The sequence below is a fragment of the Rhineura floridana genome, chromosome 7, assembly GCF_030035675.1.
Source record: "Rhineura floridana isolate rRhiFlo1 chromosome 7, rRhiFlo1.hap2, whole genome shotgun sequence".
NCBI lineage: Eukaryota > Metazoa > Chordata > Lepidosauria > Squamata > Rhineuridae > Rhineura > Rhineura floridana.
The window spans coordinates 81,195,390-81,213,063 of record NC_084486.1 but is presented as its reverse complement, the minus strand read 5'-3'; the positions used below and the strand labels follow the sequence as shown (position 1 = coordinate 81,213,063).

General features: G+C 46.3%; 1 protein-coding gene across 1 annotated transcript in view; it reads left to right on the top strand.

The window, feature by feature from the left end:
• Positions 1-17,674, top strand: part of SORCS3 (sortilin related VPS10 domain containing receptor 3) — an 800,669-nt gene that overhangs the window by 623,382 nt on the left and 159,613 nt on the right. The window contains exons 10-11 of the mRNA XM_061636066.1: positions 3,658-3,804; positions 6,321-6,423. Of these exons, the coding sequence (XP_061492050.1) occupies positions 3,658-3,804; positions 6,321-6,423 (250 nt within the window). The remainder of the gene's footprint in view (positions 1-3,657; positions 3,805-6,320; positions 6,424-17,674) is intronic.

Sequence of the window (17,674 nt, the reverse complement as noted above, 5' to 3'; positions counted from 1 at the left end):
GCCTATCTAAGAATAAATATTCACTTGCAGCTTCTTTGCTCTCACAATTCTAGACTAGAATTAAGATGAACATACTGAATTTTCTTATAGTTTTAAACAGACTGATTATTGATGTATTTGCACCTGGCAAGCATGATCCTATAGCTGTCTAGGATAAATCTAGATACCTGTAGAATACTTTCAGGTAGGCCAATGTCAGCACTGGTTTGAAGGCAGTTCCCACCTTCAGTTTGCCAGTGGTACAGAGGGGGAGCAGCAAAATTGAGCCACACACACACACACATCTTTAAGTCTCGAGCAGAATTGATGTCACACAGTGCTATCATTCAGAAATATAATGTATAACTGCCAGAGAATTATAGACAAACAGTGCCCCCCCACCTGTCTAGTCTTTACCATTGCCTTTAATGAAGATGGCAGCCGCAGTTTCCCTAAGGGGAATGAAGCCTCCGCCGCCATCTTTGTTGATGGCACATGTGCGTGCTACGTGCGCACATCTCTGCCATCAACTAAGATGGTGGCAGCGGCTTCAGTACCTTAGGGAAGCTGCGGCCACCATCTTCATTAAAGGCAATGCTAAAAAGCCGGCTGACAGGTAAGTGGGGAGCGTGGGGGGGCACGGATCACTGAAAGGGAGGGTCCCTTAGGGGCTCCTGTAGCTCCAGGGCCCTCGGGCCAGTGCCCAACCTGGCCGCCCTTTAGAACCGGCCCTGGCTCTGGACCTGGGGACCATCTTTGCTAAAGGAATCATGTTCCCTAACACTCAAGCTACAGAAAAGGATGGGGCTGCTAACTTGCTTAGTCCAGCTTTCAAAGGATTGGGATAGTTGTTATATACCACCCTTCCTTTGTATATAGGGGCACATTTTGGATATAGAGATGCAGCATAAGCAATAGGTATGAATATAAATAAAAAGGAACAAAATGGGACTGTTAAGTTCCTAATATGCAGAAAAAAGATATTAGAAGCAATAGTTTTAGGAGTTCTGCTGCCAAAGAGGAATTCCTCTGGAGATGAGATTAAAGTCTTCTTAAGAAGCAATTTGTTTTTTGATAGGATATTTTGCACTCACTTCCCCTGTGGATTTCAAAAATAGGTCTCTGTCTTTACCTGGGCAATGTCAGAAGCCTTTTGTAAGAAACAGTTTCTGTATTTGAAATTACACTCATTTTTTAAAACCTTTTTCCGAGATACTTTTCCATTTTTCTGCCAGTAAAGAGAGGTAGCTGATAAGTAATTCAGCAAGATGATTGTGGTATAAATTATATTCCACTGCTGTGGAATGAGTTGAGGTGTTGTAGGCTTTAGGAAAAAGAATCCTAAAAGCAGACACATTGTTGGCCTCCCCCCTTTCTTTCACATCTTTGTTGTATGTTTTAACAGCAAAACCTAAATCTTAAGTCATTTCATATTTGAAGAACACTTCCTCCAAATTCCAGGAAACTTTTTTCACTCCATGACATTTTGGGGAATATAGTAACTCAGATTTACCAAAACGTTGAGGGTTCTGCCACAAATTTAGAAGTGGATGTTGTAGGCCATACTGGACATTCATAGCAGCTTCCTGCACTGGCCCATGATATAATGATGTTCCTGTAGTCAACCAATGCAAGAAGCTTTTGGTCATGTCGTACGTCACTAGCAACAAGAAAGTGTCCAGAAATGATGGCACCCAAGGAACCCATTTTACTTTTGCAATTTAGCTATAGAACCAGTGGATCCAAAATCTAGATTGGGGTCAGAAGGTTCCACAAAGTTTGGACTGTAAAATTTGAGTTTTCCTGATCCTTTTTGGACAACAATGGGTAGGTCTGTTCATCTCTAAGAGAGCCCCTGACTTTTATCTTTTATCTTTAATTCATGTGTTAGATGCTGAGCAGGATAAGAAGATAAAACCTGATCTCTGGTATAATTTATATTATACAAAAATAACTTTTTATCCAACTATCAGGAAAGCTTTGTACTCCCTTTTGAATTTTGTGGAGGTTTAACAAATAGTGGATGGATTTGTATGTCAGCCTGTTGCCCAAGTTACACTTTTTGTGTAAAATCTTTAACTTCTTTTATGATCTCTGTATATGGATTTTTGAAATTGGCTTTTGAAACACAGATTGTATGTGAGACCCTATATTTTTTTTGTTAAGTAAATAAAGTACATGCTAAAAAGAGAGAGCCATTTTATCTCCCATTTGTTTGCTGTTTTTAATTTATTTTGGTTATTCCTCACCTCATGTAACTGGGCAAGTAGCAATTCTTTCTGCCATTCATCTCCTCCTATGAATTCTCTCCCCTCTAGCTCCCTCCTGGGAAAATATCTTCCCCTCCTTAGCCCATACCATTCACTTCTTTTTAAGGGCCAAGGCTTGTCCTGTTAATTCCTTCCAGCTATTCTAAATCTCCCTTGGAAGATTCCATTTCCTGCCAAGCCAATTTTTATCCAGAGTAGACTTTTAAATACTTCAAGCAATTCTGAACTCATTCTTCAATTCATTTAAATTCCTACAGTAAGAATGACTCAGAGTGCATTGCACAAGCATTTCACTCTTCTCAACAGAGGCGCTACATGGGAGGTTGTGGGAGGTTGCTGCAAAAGGCTTATTTAGTCTCCCAGGGTTCTGGAGCTACTGGGCTCTGTAACACAAAGAGAACAAATGATACCTGAGATCAAGGCTCTCATAATAAGGCAGTAGCTTCCAAGCCTTGTTTTGAGCTTCTTATTGCCAGATAGATCTGGATCACTGATATGATCCAATAGGGTTCTTCTTATGAATCTGCAGAATATAGTATTTATGCTGTTGTAGCCTATGCATAGGTTCTCATTGATGCTTGGTATGACCATCATTCAGACTGCATCTTGTTTTGCTAGAAAACTCACCAGAGGAAGCTCTGGCCCTTCGCACTGACATCTCCTAAATCTTCGCTTGTGAAATCTTATTTTCCTCTTCCCCCAGCGGAGCCACCAAGAGACCTTCCATTCCACTCTAATCAAGAGTCATTTATTCATTTGATCTCCAGAATGATCTGAAAGGATTCATGTTGGTGTGGTGGCATTTTTGGCTGGACTTTCTGATGATTGGATGGATACCATGGGTGACAAAAATGAGTGGAAACCGAGAGAACAATCAATCACCTTGAAGTAGTGATAAATTGTACTGATTCAAAATCGCAAAGTGCTGGTTTGGTTTCAAAGTCATTTTAGTCCTTCTAGTGCCACTGGACTATATAGCATGATGTGGCCAAGAGCCACTTGAGGTCAAGAAACTGCTTGAAAGAAAATGTACAGTAGGGCCCCGCTTCACTAATGCAGTAGTCTCAATTAGAAGCAATTAGACTAAAGCCCCACTCATACGGTGCTTGTTCTGCTTTTACAGCGGTTTTCAGGTGTCGTGCACCATTCTATTCAATGAGTTCCACTTTTCAGCAGTTTTCGCTTTTCAGCAGGGGTCTGGAACATAAACCCGCCATATAAGTGGGGCCCTACTGTATTTAAAAAATCCTTAGTTCCCAACATTTGAATAGCTCTGCTTAAAACAGTCTTTTTGCTAGCAACTTCCTGTCTTCAGTATACTTACCTGATTCTCTGCATGCTACTGACTGTGCCTTGTTATTGCCTAGTCTCCCGATGTGGTTTTTCATCTCTCATAATTTTTTCCTAGGTAGCAGGGATCAAAGGCATATTCCTGGCTAACAAGAAAGTGGAGGACCAAATTAAGACTTTCATCACCTACAACAAAGGGAGAGATTGGCGTTTGCTGCAGGCTCCAGATTCAGATCTGAGAGGAGACCCCTTACACTGTCTGCTGGTCAGTGATGGAACTTTTCCAATGAAATCCATACAATGCCTCCTTAGGATCAGGCCCTGAATTGTTAGTCCCCAATTTGCATCAATTATTTCCTTCCACCCCCCCTTTTGGCAAAAAATTAAGTTAATAACTTATCAACATCTGGTTTCACAGGCTTTTCAAGCCAGAAGAGATCATTATGAAAATTTAAATAAAGACTGTGGAATTGCTCTATACTTTGAAATGTTCCACAATGTTATTTATTTATTTACATATGTTAGCCTCCTCATTTCAGAAGATGTGCAGTTGGCTTTCTAAACATTTCAACACTCAAGACATAAACAACATTTATTGTATAGTAAATAACGGAATAACCGTAACCACCCAAAATCACACTAAAACAAATTGTGCCATTCCATGGGCAATCTTAAGAGCCTGAGCTGCTTAACTCCATCCCTCAGACTTGGAGTTGAGCTAATTTCCAGAGAAAGGGGAATTTCATGGTTGTAGGAAGACCAGAATGTCTTTTTATGTAGTTTTGGTGCTCTTTCCAATTCTTTTTCTGTATTGCTGTTGTCAGGAATTACCAGGACTTATTAGTGGATTAGTTTAAATCTTAGTGTTTATTTAATAGTGTGTTATAAATATGGGCTGTGTACACAACATTTATTCCCCCAAAGAATCCCACAAACTGTAGTTTACATCTCACAGAACTACAAATCCCAGCACCCTTAACAAACTATCGTTTGTAAATATTGTAAATAATATTAATGCTAAACTATCTTTTTGTACAACGTGGAACTATTCCAAAGCATTCATTTAAATTTTCACAATTATCCCTTTTGGCCTGAAAAGCCTGTGACACCAGGATTTTGGGGGAGTCATGTGCTTTGAAGATAAGGTGTGTACACAGCCATATAATATACATCATGGCCAGGCTTTCTCTGTGCCTTTGAAATAGTCCCCCCTCTGAGGTGCATCTCACCATGACACTGATGTCATCTCATCGGCAGGTGAAGACACACCTCTTTGCCCAGACCTTTTTTTTTGGGGGGGGGGATGAGTTATACAGGGCTTTTGAAAATCTGTCACTGCTGGTTTTATTTATAACTGAATTCTCTATTTTCTTTTAATATTATTGTCTAATTTTTGGTTTGAACTGTGCATATTTCTGCCCTGGGACCTTTGGATGAAGTGAGATTTTAAATACTTTTAATAATAAATAAATAGAGAAATAAATAGGAGATGTTTTGATTATCTTTTTAATATTTGCATGACTGCTTTACATTTTTGTTAAGTTTTGTATCACATACATTTTTTCCAGTGTATGTCTGAGCCACTTTGAGCATTGTTTACCATGAAAAAGTGGCATACAGATACTGGTGACGATGACATCAAATTATCTTGAAGAGGAATGTTTTGGTAATGAGGGTTTGGAAGAGGCAATAACTCCTTTGGAATTTATTTTTGAACTATAGGTTCACATCAAATAGTCCCAGGCCACATCTGCACCATATGATTATAGCAAGTTAACAGTCATGGCTTCCCCTGAAGAATCCTGGGAACTGTAGTTTGTTAAGGTTGCTGAGAGCTTGTTAAGTATCTTGAGATATTGAGTTCTTTGAAACAAAAGTTTCATTCAAATGTTCTATGGACACATCAATGCCATGCATTTAAAGCACTATTATATCACTAATGGCATCTCCAAAAGAATCCTAGGAACTGTAGTTGGTTAAGGGTGCTGAGCATTGTTAGGAGACCCTTGTTCCCCTCATAGAGGTACAATTCTCAGAGTGGTTTAACAGTCAATCCCTCTTCCCAGAAAACTCTGGTAGCACTGTGGGGGGAATAGGGATCTCCTAAAAATGCTTAGCACGCTTAACAAGCTACAATTCGTAGGATTTTGGGGGCGGACACCATGACTGTTAAAGTGGTGTAATCGTGCTTTATATGTATTGTGTGGATGGGGCCATAGAACATGCTAATGGAGCTTTTGTTTCACAGAACTCAGTATCTCAAAATAATAATAAGGCCTTAAATGCCTGTTCCAGCAAAGAGCAATCCATGTGCAGAAATAGGCTTTCCCACGCAGATTGTCATTCTGGATTGTATCCGCATGAAAGTTACTGCACAGGGAGGGGAGGGGTGCATCAGTCATTCTCAGAAGCACTGCCAATCAGATGCTGATCTGACAACTCCATGTTTGGGGGTAGTAGGGATTGATTCCAGGTGCCTCCTCCTCCTCCTCCTCCTCCTCCTCCTAACTAAACAGGTTATCAGCTATGCCATACTTGGCAAAGGATATTTGAGTACAACAGTGTATGTGAGGACCATTGTGGCATGAAAGGATTTCTTGGGACCAAGAACTATTAACAGGAATGGAAATTTGTAATGGAAATAGACTCAGGTCCCTTTTGTCAGGCCCGTTCATGTTCTCAGGAAAGAAAAGAAAAAGTGAATTGATACTAGGAGGGTTTCTTAGCTCATATATTCAGCATTTGTTTACCAATATGTATCTTCTTTCTCAATCCCTTTAGCCCTTCTGTTCCTTGCACTTGCATTTGCAAATATCAGAAAACCCCTATACTTCAGGCAGCATCTCAAGCAAAGAGACAGTTCCAGGACTTCTAGTGGCTACAGGTAAAGGATTTGGCTCTACACAGTTTGTTCTTAGACTTTTCAAACACATGTCTGCTGTTACCCTTAAGGGCAAGCTCTGCCAGTACTTGGAATGAGGCAACTGACTTGGGTGTCATGATGGAGCAGCAAATTGTCAGTTGTTTAATTTATTGTTGCTGTATTTTACTTCCAGGAAGGAGGAGAGGTTCTTGTGGGATTTTTCTGCTTCAGCTTGCCCTCAGAAACAAAATGTCTTCCACATTTAAAGAAGAGTCATTGAAGCAGCTTTTGAGCAGTTATCACTCTTCCATTCCCATTTTCCATTTACCTTCCAATCCCTGTGACCTGTACCCCTTCATGCTTTTTCCTAAGAACCCAAAAAATTACACAAGACTTACTCTAATGTATGCCATGCTGCTTCTTCTTGTCTTTCTGTGTGCTTGGTAGGGATGGAAGAAGGCATAATAATAATAATAAACTTTTATTTGTTAGTCGCCTATCTGTCCGGGTCAATGGACACTCTAGGCGACGTACAATAATAATAATATAAAATACAATATACATATCAAAAACACTTATAATCGATCTAAAACCAGCAACAATTCATACATCATAAAACTAATCCACCCCAATCCCGTAGGCCTGCCTGAGTAGCCAGGTCTTTAGGGCTCGGCGGAAACCTATCAGGGAGGGAGCGTGTCGCAGGTCAAAAGGGAGGGAGTTCCAGAGGGTGGGGGCCACAATCGAAAATGCCCTCTCTCTAGTCCGCACCAGTCTGGCTATTTTATCTGGTGGGACCGAGAGAAGGTCCTGCGAGGCTGATCTCATCAGGCGGCATAATTGGTGGTTCTGGAGGCATTCCTTCAGATAAACTGGGCCGAAACCATATAGGGTTTTATAGGTCAACACCAACACCTTGAATTGGGCCCGGTAGACAACTGGTAGCCAGTGAAGGTCTATTAATACTGGAGTGATATGATCACAGCGACGGCTGCGCTTAATCAAGCGCGCCGCCGCATTCTGTACCAGCTGTAGCTTCCGGACTGTTTTCAAGGGTAACCCCACGTAGAGCGCATTACAGTAGTCTAAGCGAGAGGAGACCAGGGCATGTATCACTCGTGGGAGCAGATGAAAAGGAAGGTAGGGTCGCAGCCTCTGTATCAGGTGAAGTTGATACCAAGCTGCCCGGCTCACTGCCAAAACCTGAGCCTCCATGGACAGTTGGGAGTCAAGAATGACCCCAAGGCTGCGGACCTGGTCCTTCAGGGGTAATCTCACCCCATTTAGCATCAGGTCAGTAATTCCCAACCTTTCTTTGTCTCCCACGAGCAACACCTCGGTCTTGTCGGGGTTCAGCTTCAGCCTATTCTCGCCCATTCATCCACTTACGGATTCCAGGCACTTGGACATGGTATTCACAGCCAACTCTGGTGAGGACTTAAAGGAGAGGTAGAGCTGAGTGTCATCCGCATATTGGTGACACTGCAGCCCAAAACTCCTGATGATGGCCCCCAGCGGTTTCATATAGATGTTGAATAGCATGGGGGAGAGGATCGAACCCTGTGGCACTCCACAATTGAGAGGCCAAGGGTCTGAAACCTCATCTCCCAATGCCACCCGTTGGTGCCTGTCTGAGAGATAGGAACGGAACCACTGTAAAACAGTGCCCCCTATTCCTAATCCCTCTAGGCGATATAAAAGGATACCGTGGTCGACGGTATCGAAAGCCGCTGAGAGATCCAGGATTCCATTCCACTTTGTATGTGTCACACACCCTGTTTCCATTCCACTGCAGTTCGTCTTATGCCAAAAAACTACATTATTTGTCTTGCTGCCCACTGTAGCAACATTACATAAATATTTTTGTAAATTATGTTGTCATTACATTATTTAATCCCATTCCTTTCAGTGCAAAGGAAACAGAATGCAAACAGGGGGGATGTAATCAATTATGTATTGCTTGCAAACAGAAAACAACAATGGCTAAGGATGTGCTAGAATTCCCCCCAATTCAAAATTGATACCGAATTTTCCATTAATTCGCTTATCCCCTATAGCTGTAGATCAGATTTTTGTGCAGCCATTTTCCATAGTTATTTCGAAAATGGATTTTTTTAAAAAAAGTCTGCCTCTAAAATATCAGTATTAAATATGATGATTTTATTGATATTTCCTTTCAAAATATATTTTTTTCCTTTCAAAATATCAATGTTAACATCAATATTTTTTGTGAGGGGAAAGCTTGCAAAGAACAAACTTGAATTGATACCAACCTGTTACATTGATGGAATGGTTTCGAACCAGCACCAGCCAACGGATCCCATCCCTAACAACAGTGTATACTGATCATATTTACTGGATTGATTTATGTTCCAGACATGGAACAAATAAGCAAACATAAGCAAACACTGGCAATTTCCTCTTCCATTTCCATTTCCATTGGAATTTTCTGACGTCTCTAGCGCTTGTTAGTTCTCTCTTTAATTATGCTTTCCACCTGTTTTCCTAGAACAGATGCTGAGTAAACAGGCCTATACATTCCAGAATTGCCTTTTATATGTCCTTTGTAAAAAATGTTGGTACATTAGCCACTTTCCAGATTTCAGGCATGGAGGATAATCTTAGGGACAAGTTACAGATGTTTGTAAGAAGATCAGCAATTTAACATTTGAGTTCTTTAAGAACTTCTCAGGTTTATGTTATTTGGAGCTGGTGATTTGTTTATTTTTAACTTGTCAGTAATAATATTGTCAGAAAAGAGATCTTGTGACAGAGAGCTCAATGTAAATTTTTAGCCAGTTTGTGACACCTGTAAAAAAGGCAAATTACATGTTAGGGTTCATTAGGAAATGGATTGAAAATAAAACTGCTAATGCCATTATACAAATTTATGGTACACTGCAGTTGGAATACTGTGTCTGGTGTTGGTTGCTACACCCAAAAAGGGATATTGTAGAGTTGGAAAAGATGCAGAAAAGGTCAACTAAAATGATTGCTCTATGAAGAGAACAACATCTGAGGCTTTTTAGTTTAGACAAAGGGCAAGTAAGGGGGAACATGATGGAAGAATATAAAATTATGCAAGGTGCAGACAAAGTGTATAGAGAGACATTTTTCTTCTCTCTCAAAACACTAGAGCCTGGGTCATCCAATGAAGATTCAAGACAGACAAAAGAAGTACTTCTTCACACAGTGCGTAGTTAAACTGTGGAATACTGTAGCACAAAATGTAGTAATGGCCACTAACTTGGATGACTTTGGTTGGGGATTTAGAAAAAATTGTGGAGGATAATGCTGTCAATGACTGCTAGCCTTGATGACTGTGTACCTCCACCAGTGTTAGAGGTGGTTTGCCTCTGAAGACCAGTTGCTGAGAATGACAAATTGGGAGAGTGCTCTTACATTCAGGTCCTGCTTGTGGACTTCCCCATGGGTGTCTGGTTGGCCACTGTAAGAACAGGATGATAGACTCAATGGGATTTTGGTGTGATATGGCAGGGCCCTTTTTATGAGTTTTTTTCTGTAAGAAAATGAGCCCTCTGCCTAATGGACTGTCTTGGAGATTTCCTAAAGAGAAAAAGCCTGATAAACCCCAACACCTGAATAGATCTGGTGGGCGCACGTTACTGTTTCCTCATTCTCACATACTAATGAGCTGTGGTATTCAGAGGAATGTGCTACCTGGAGGTCAGAGATGGATTGTTTTGTGCATGCATTTTCTAGATTTTATCCGTAACCAGGAGTGATAGAACATTGCCTGTTTAGATATATATTTTTTTTCCCTATGAGTCCGGCCATCACAGCGGGGTGTTAGCTCCACCTATCGTGCGAAGGCAAGAATGTCTTTGAAGTCAAGACTAGGGGCGTCAGGCCCCTCCCACTCTCCAGTTCATTCTTGCCTTCGTACGAACAAGATTGGAATTATAGCGTAGCATTTAGCTAAGTCTCTCGTATTTGTGTATTTGTCTTCAAATCCTTCCTTTTTCTGTTTTGTGTTTAGCTTACTGAGGGTCCCCACAGAGACCGCGACTGCGGCTCTCTTCGTTCTTTTCCCAATCCTGAGCTATTCATTTCAATTTATTTTCCTTCCTTGACTGGGGGCTCCCTCTGAGACCGCGGCTGCGCTTCTCTTTGTTTTTGGCCGTTTTTGAGTTCCCCCCCCCGGCTCTGTTGCATCCATTGTCTGGGGGCTCCCTCAGAGACCGTGGCTGCGCTTCTCTTTGTTTTTGGCCGCTTTTGAGCTCCCCTCCCCCCCTGGCTCTGTTGCATCCATCGGGAGCTAGCGGAGATATTTTTCCCTGTGTCGGGCTGCCTTAAGCAGCGCTCAAAGGAGCTCTTGGAGAGACCGCGGCTGCGGTTCTCTCCCAGGCGGGAGCTTGCGGCTGCGGCTCCCTGCCCTTTCTTTCCGTCACCCAACTTTAGCCGGCCGGGGTACTGCCTCTCCGGAGCCTGTGGACTCGGCTCTCTCTCTCCCGTTCTCTCCGTAGCTTTAATTTTTGACGCGGAGAGGTCTGCACTCGGCGGCGACGGAGGCTTGTCTCCTGCTGCCTCTTACGACACAGCTTTTTCTCGGCACTCTCTGTCTTGGGGTTTTTTAGAGCCGCGAGTGCGGCTACCGGCCCCGCGGCTCCTCCTGCGAGACTGTGCTGGGCAGCCCTTCCCCCAGTTCGTTACCAGGCGGCCGCCATTGCTCCTCCTCCCTCCGCCATTTTTGGATCATTTTTTCCCGCTCTTTTTTCCGGGCGCTATTTTTTGAATTCAAATTTCCCGCCTTTTTTGGTACCCTTCATTAACCATCGGATACCTTCCCTGCAGGCTATCTATCCGTGTGTGTGTTGTATATGTGCTGCAGACAGACTTTCACTGGGCTGACTTACACACAAATTTACTGTGGCTGTAATCCTAGTGCCTGGATTATATTATCAAGGCTGGAGCTCCAATCCTACTGGCTGGATCGTATTATCAAGGCTGGAGCTTTAATATTAGTGGCTGGATTGTATCATCAGGCTGGAGCTTTAATCTTAGTGGCGGACTCATACTAAATCTGATTTATATTGGTATATCCTGCCCCCTCTGGGGCCGTGTACCACGCCTGAAACCCAGCCTACAGCACTAATCTGAGTGTGCCAACTCTAAATACAGCCTATATCATATTACATTGATACCTCAGTGCATTCTGCCCCCTCTGTGGCAGTGCATTTCGCCATCTGCCAGTGTATTCTACCCCCTCCGTGGTCGTACGCTGTGCCAGTTCGGGTCTTTACATCCTGCCCCCTCCGTGGCAGTGTACTGCACCCAAGTTCAGATAAGATGGCAGAACAGCCAGGCATGTTGCAATTAACCCATATGGTGCCAGATCAGCCAGGCATGCCACAAACAGCCAAGCCACAACATCCTAACATGACTAAGACCAGACATGCCAAGGCACTGGCTAAGACAAAACATCTTTCCAGCCATAGCAAACCAAAGCGCCCACGTTATGTTTCTGTGCCAACCACAGCACAAACACACATAAGCGATATTCTCCATTCTCCTGCTGCTTCCTCTGTCGAGGAAGAGTTTGTTGGCTTCCCCGCTCAGTGTTCGCCTAACGAACCTCCCTCCGTTTTACCGCTCCAAACATCTGTTCCAGTAGCCCCTCAGGCACATACATCTGCCACATCTGGACTGCAGCTGTCTCCTGATTTCCTCTCCCAACTTCAAGCCATGCTGGCATTTTTCACCCAAATGCAGTCACTACCACAAGTTCCTGCTATACCTCAACTCAACATGGACCAATGTGCGTCTCATGAAGCTCATCATTCCTGTTCACCAGATCCCTTTGACGTAGCCAGAGGCAGATGTACGGACGAAGCCTCGTATGCGGAGGAGTCAACTTTCACTGACCATGTTGAAGGAGACGACTGGAGCGACTATTCAGATCATGAGGAGGATACATCGTATCATTTGTTTAATACCTCAGACTATCAACCGCTAGCACGTAGAGTAGTTAATACCCTTGGTCTCCAGTCTGCACCTTCAACTTCGTCCGCCCCAGCTATCAAAGTGGCCAAGGTCCTCAAATCACCTGCACCTACTGAACACTACATCCTGGTGCCGGACCCAATTGCCAAATTAGCCTCTGAAGAATGGGCTCATCCACTCCAAGCTCGACGCTTCAAGAACCTGGCTGACAGACTTTATGCCCTAGCTCCAGACTTTGCTCCAGACTTTGCCACCAAGTTAGACGTCCCTGGCATAGATGAACCAATCGCTCGCCTCGTTTCACGATCTCTTTTGCCCAGGGAAGGGGAATCCCACCTAAAGGACACTACTGAGCCACGAATAGACTTTGCCCTCCGCAAGAATCACGAGGCCACTGCCCTATCCATGCGTGCCTCCTCTTCAGCCTCCATTTTCTCCAGAGCATCTATGATGTGGCTGGATGACCTTCTAGAGGACACTAACCCTGATCCTGTCGCCCTCAGAAGAGCACTATTGAAATTGCGTAAGACAGCAGCTTTTGTGGCCGATGCCACTCTGGATGCCGCTCAGTTAGGGGCACGAGCCATGGCGGATCAAATAGTCGCTCGACGCACCCTCTGGCTTCGCCACTGGCAAGCTAATTCAGCGGCCAGATTGAACCTGTCCAGGGCTCCTTACTCCGGATCTCTACTCTTCGGCGAGGAAGCTCTAAAGGCAGTGCTGGTTGATCCAAAAGACGCCCACAAACCGGTTCTGGCCACAGTCAAGAACATCGACTACAGGTCTTTCAGGCGATTTCCCTCCTTCCGTTCTAACCAGCCCTTTCGAGGAACGCGGCCAGGAGGACGAGGCCGCGACTTCAGATCTTATGACCCCAACGCATTCAGGGGCTCCTGGAACCGACGCTCCCAGGGCAGAGGTCAGTACCAAGGGCGCAGGGGCAACTCATCGTCCTCATATAAGGGAGGCCCTCACCTACACAAGTAGTACTAATGCCCTCCCCATAGGTGGCAGATTACTTAATTTTGGAGATCGATGGCTGCGCCTTACTACGGTCTCCTGGATTAGGGACCTTTTCAGTTATGGCTATGCCATAGAGTTCTGGGCAACCCCATCAGACAGATTCCAACCGTCTCCTTGCCCAAGGGCACTAGCCAGGCACAACATCATGCAGACAGCTATACACCACCTCTTGGACATAGCGGCGATAGAGCCAGTCCCCACAACTGAGAGGTTGGAAGGGGTGTACTCCCTCCTATTTGCTGTGCCAAAACGAGATTTATCATGGAGGGCGGTATTAGACCTCGTTTGTCAACAATTTTGTAACATATCGCAGGTTCAAAATGGAATCATTCCATTCCATTACGGAGAGTCTGCATGAAGGAGACTTCCTGGCTTCTATCGACCTTAAGGAAGCGTATCTCCATGTGCCCATTTGTATAGCCCACAGAAAGTTTCTTCGGTTTGCTTTTGGCCACCAGCACTTTCAATATAGAGCGATGCCATTCGGCCTCTCCTCTGCTCCAAGAGTGTTTACCAAGGTGCTACTCATCCTAGTGGCTTACCTCCAGACCCAAGGGGTTCATATCTACCCATATCTGGATGATCTGCTAATACGGGCCAAGTCTGAGGAGCTGGCCCATCATCACTTAATGATCACCCTCAATGTTTTGCAGACATACGGCTGGCTTGTCAACTTCGACAAAAGCCATCTCCAACCAACCCAACGCCTACTACATCTAGGGGCAATGTTGGACACCCTGCAGGCAATGGTCTTCTTGGCTCCAGATCGCATCACTGCCATCACAAGCATCGCAAGGTCCCTGATGCAACAAACATCCGCAGACGTCATGCTTCTCGTCAGAGCGCTCGGGATGTTCATTTCTACAATCCACATTGTGCCATGGGCTCATGCCCACACTCGGTTCCTTCAATGGATTCTGTTGCCTTTTCAAAAAGATATTGCCAACTCCAACCATCGAAAAGTTCGTTTGAGCCCCGCACTGCGCCTCTCCTTCCGCTGGTGGACCAAGTTTCATCACCTCTCCAAGGGCACGTCGTTCAGAGAACCCCGCAGAACCGTGGTAACTACAGATGCCAGCCTCATAGGTTGGGGAGCCCACTGCAACTCCCAGTACGTTCAGGGGGTTTGGTCCACCGCAGAGCAATCTCAAAGCATCAACTGGCTGGAACTAAAGGCTGTCCATTTAGCTCTACGTCATTTTCAGTCTCTGTTCCCTTTGGACCATGTGCTCATTCGAACAGGCAACACGTGTGTAAAATCACATTTGAACAGACAGGGGGGCACCAGGTCTCGTCCTCTGCAGAACTTAGCCTCCCTCATCTTTGTCTGGGCAGAACAACATCTACAATCCCTGAAAGCAGAACATCTCAGAGGGATTTGGAATGTGACAGCAGACTGGCTCAGCAGACAACAGGTCTTTCCGGGAGAATGGAAACTTCATCCAGCCATTTTCCATCATCTCCAGTGTCGGTTCGGCGTCCTCTCAGTCGACCTGTTTGCTTCCAGTCGCAATTGCCAGCTTCCCAGGTACTTTGCCCGATACCTGGACTCAACAGCAGAAGCAGTGGATGCTCTGACAACACCGTGGCCAGACGGTCTATTGTACGCCTTTCCTCCCATACCATTGTTAGCCAAAACCTTGAGGAAGGCCCGATCCAAGAGGGCACAGCTGGTTCTAATAGCACCATTTTGGCCACGCCGACCGTGGTTCTCAGATCTTCTGGCAATGTCAATGATGGATCCTTGGACACTTCCAGTCAGGCCAGACCTCCTATCCCAGGGTCCAGTAATGCACCAGGACCCTACTTGGCTCAATCTAACAGCGTGGCATTTGAACGGGGACATTTGAGGTCAGCTGGACTGTCTGACGCTGTGATTGATATTATGTTGGCCTCGAGAAGACCATCTACCACTCGTATTTATCAACAGACCCAGGCCCTGCAGGAGAAAGAAAGCATCGCCCCAAGGGAAGGAGAGGCTGCTGCTGCTGTGCTGCTGCTGCTACTGTGGGACCACCATCTCCACCACCCTTCCCTGAGGGACTTCTGCCTGGCAGGACCAGGCCCCAGGTACCCAGCTAGCCAGGACTGATTCTTACCACCTGTCCCTCTTTGGAGGGATACATAAGCCGGCTGGCTGAGGTGGCCTGGGAGACCCAGGCCCTGCAGGAGAAAGAAAGCATCGCCCCAAGGGAAGGAGAGGCTGCTGCTGCTGTGCTGCTGCTGTGCTGCTGCTGTGCTGCTGCTGTGCTGCTGCTGTGCTGCTGCTGTGCTGCTGCTGTGCTGCTGCTGTGCTGCTGCTGTGCTGCTGCTGTGCTGCTGCTGTGCTGCTGCTGTGCTGCTGCTGTGCTGCTGCTGTGCTGCTGCTGTGCTGCTGCTGCTGTGCTGCTGCTGCTGTGCTGCTGCTGCTGTGCTGCTGCTGCTGTGCTGCTGCTGCTGTGCTGCTGCTGTGCTGCTGCTGTGCTGCTGCTGCTGTGCTGCTGCTGCTGTGCTGCTGCTGTGCTGCTGCTGTGCTGCTGCTGTGCTGCTGCTGTGCTGCTGCTGTGCTGCTGCTGTGCTGCTGTGCTGCTGCTGCTGCTACTGTGGGACCACCATCTCCACCACCCTTCCCTGAGGGACTTCTGCCTGGCAGGACCAGGCCCCAGGTACCCAGCCAGCCAGGACTGATTCTTACCACCTGTCCCTCTTTGGAGGGTTACATAAGCCGGCTGGCTGAGGTGGCCTGGGAGACCCAGGCCCTGCAGGAGAAAGAAAGCATCGCCCCAAGGGAAGGAGAGGCTGCTGCTGCTGTGCTGCTGCTGTGCTGCTGCTGTGCTGCTGCTGTGCTGCTGCTGTGCTGCTGCTGTGCTGCTGCTGTGCTGCTGCTGTGCTGCTGCTGTGCTGCTGCTGCTGCTGCTACTGTGGGACCACCATCTCCACCACCCTTCCCTGAGGGACTTCTGCCTGGCAGGACCAGGCCCCAGGTACCCAGCCAGCCAGGACTGATTCTTACCACCTGTCCCTCTTTGGAGGGTTACATAAGCCGGCTGGCTGAGGTGGCCTGGGAGACCCAGGCCCTGCAGGAGAAAGAAAGCATCGCCCCAAGGGAAGGAGAGGCTGCTGCTGCTGTGCTGCTGCTGCTGTGCTGCTGCTGCTGTGCTGCTGCTGCTGTGCTGCTGCTGCTGTGCTGCTGCTGCTGTGCTGCTGCTGCTGTGCTGCTGCTGCTGTGCTGCTGCTGCTGTGCTGCTGCTGCTGTGCTGCTGTGCTGCTGCTGCTGCTGCTGCTGTGCTGCTGTGCTGCTGTGCTGCTGCTGTGCTGCTGTGCTGCTGTGCTGCTGTGCTGCTGTGCTGCTGTGCTGCTGTGCTGCTGTGCTGCTGTGCTGCTGTGCTGCTGCTGCTGCTGCTGCTGCTGCTGCTGCTGCTGCTGCTGCTGCTGCGGGACCACCACCTCCACCACCCTTCCCTGAGGGACTTCTGCCTGGCAGGACCAGGCCCCAGGTACCCAGCCAGCCAGGACTGATTCTTACCACCTGTCCCTCTTTGGAGGGATACATAAGCCGGCTGGCTGAGGTGGCCTGGGAGACCCAGGCCCTGCAGGAGAAAGAAAGCATCGCCCCAAGGGAAGAAGAGGCTGCTGCTGCTGCTGCTGCTCCTTTCTTTTTCTTTTTCTTTTTTTTTTTTTTACTTTTTGTTGGTGTGTTGATGCAATTTGAGATGAATGGGTGCCTGATTATATGAATGTATGTTTGTTTATATGCTGTATATATGGCTGTATATATAGCTGTTTTTATACGTTTAATTGTTGTATATTTTAGTTGTATTATGTGCTTCAGAGAGAGTTTTATCCATCAGGCGGGGAGACTTGAGGGGGCCCCAATTGCCGTAGTGACGGGCAAAGGAAGGTATGGCGCTGTGAGAAGGACGTGCCAGGTAAGGGGAACGCGGTCCAGACATGTTGTGGCTGTGCCTTGTTCCGGTCCTTCCCACACCCGCAAGGTCGTTGGTAGTCCTATCAGCCAACTCTCAGATCTCCAGTTGCTGTTATTAAATGCCAGATCGGTATATAATAAAACCTCCCTCGTCCACGATTTGATTGTGGATGAGGCAGCCGATCTGGCATGTATAACCGAGACCTGGGTGGGTGAGCAGGGAGGAGTTGGTCTCTCTCAGCTCTGCCCACCGGGGTACCTGGTCCAGCATCATGGTAGATCTGAGGGTCGGGGAGGTGGGGTTGCTGTCGTCTATAAGAGTTCCATCTCACTCACCAAGCACTATGTTCATTCAGTTACTGGCCTGGAGTGTTTACA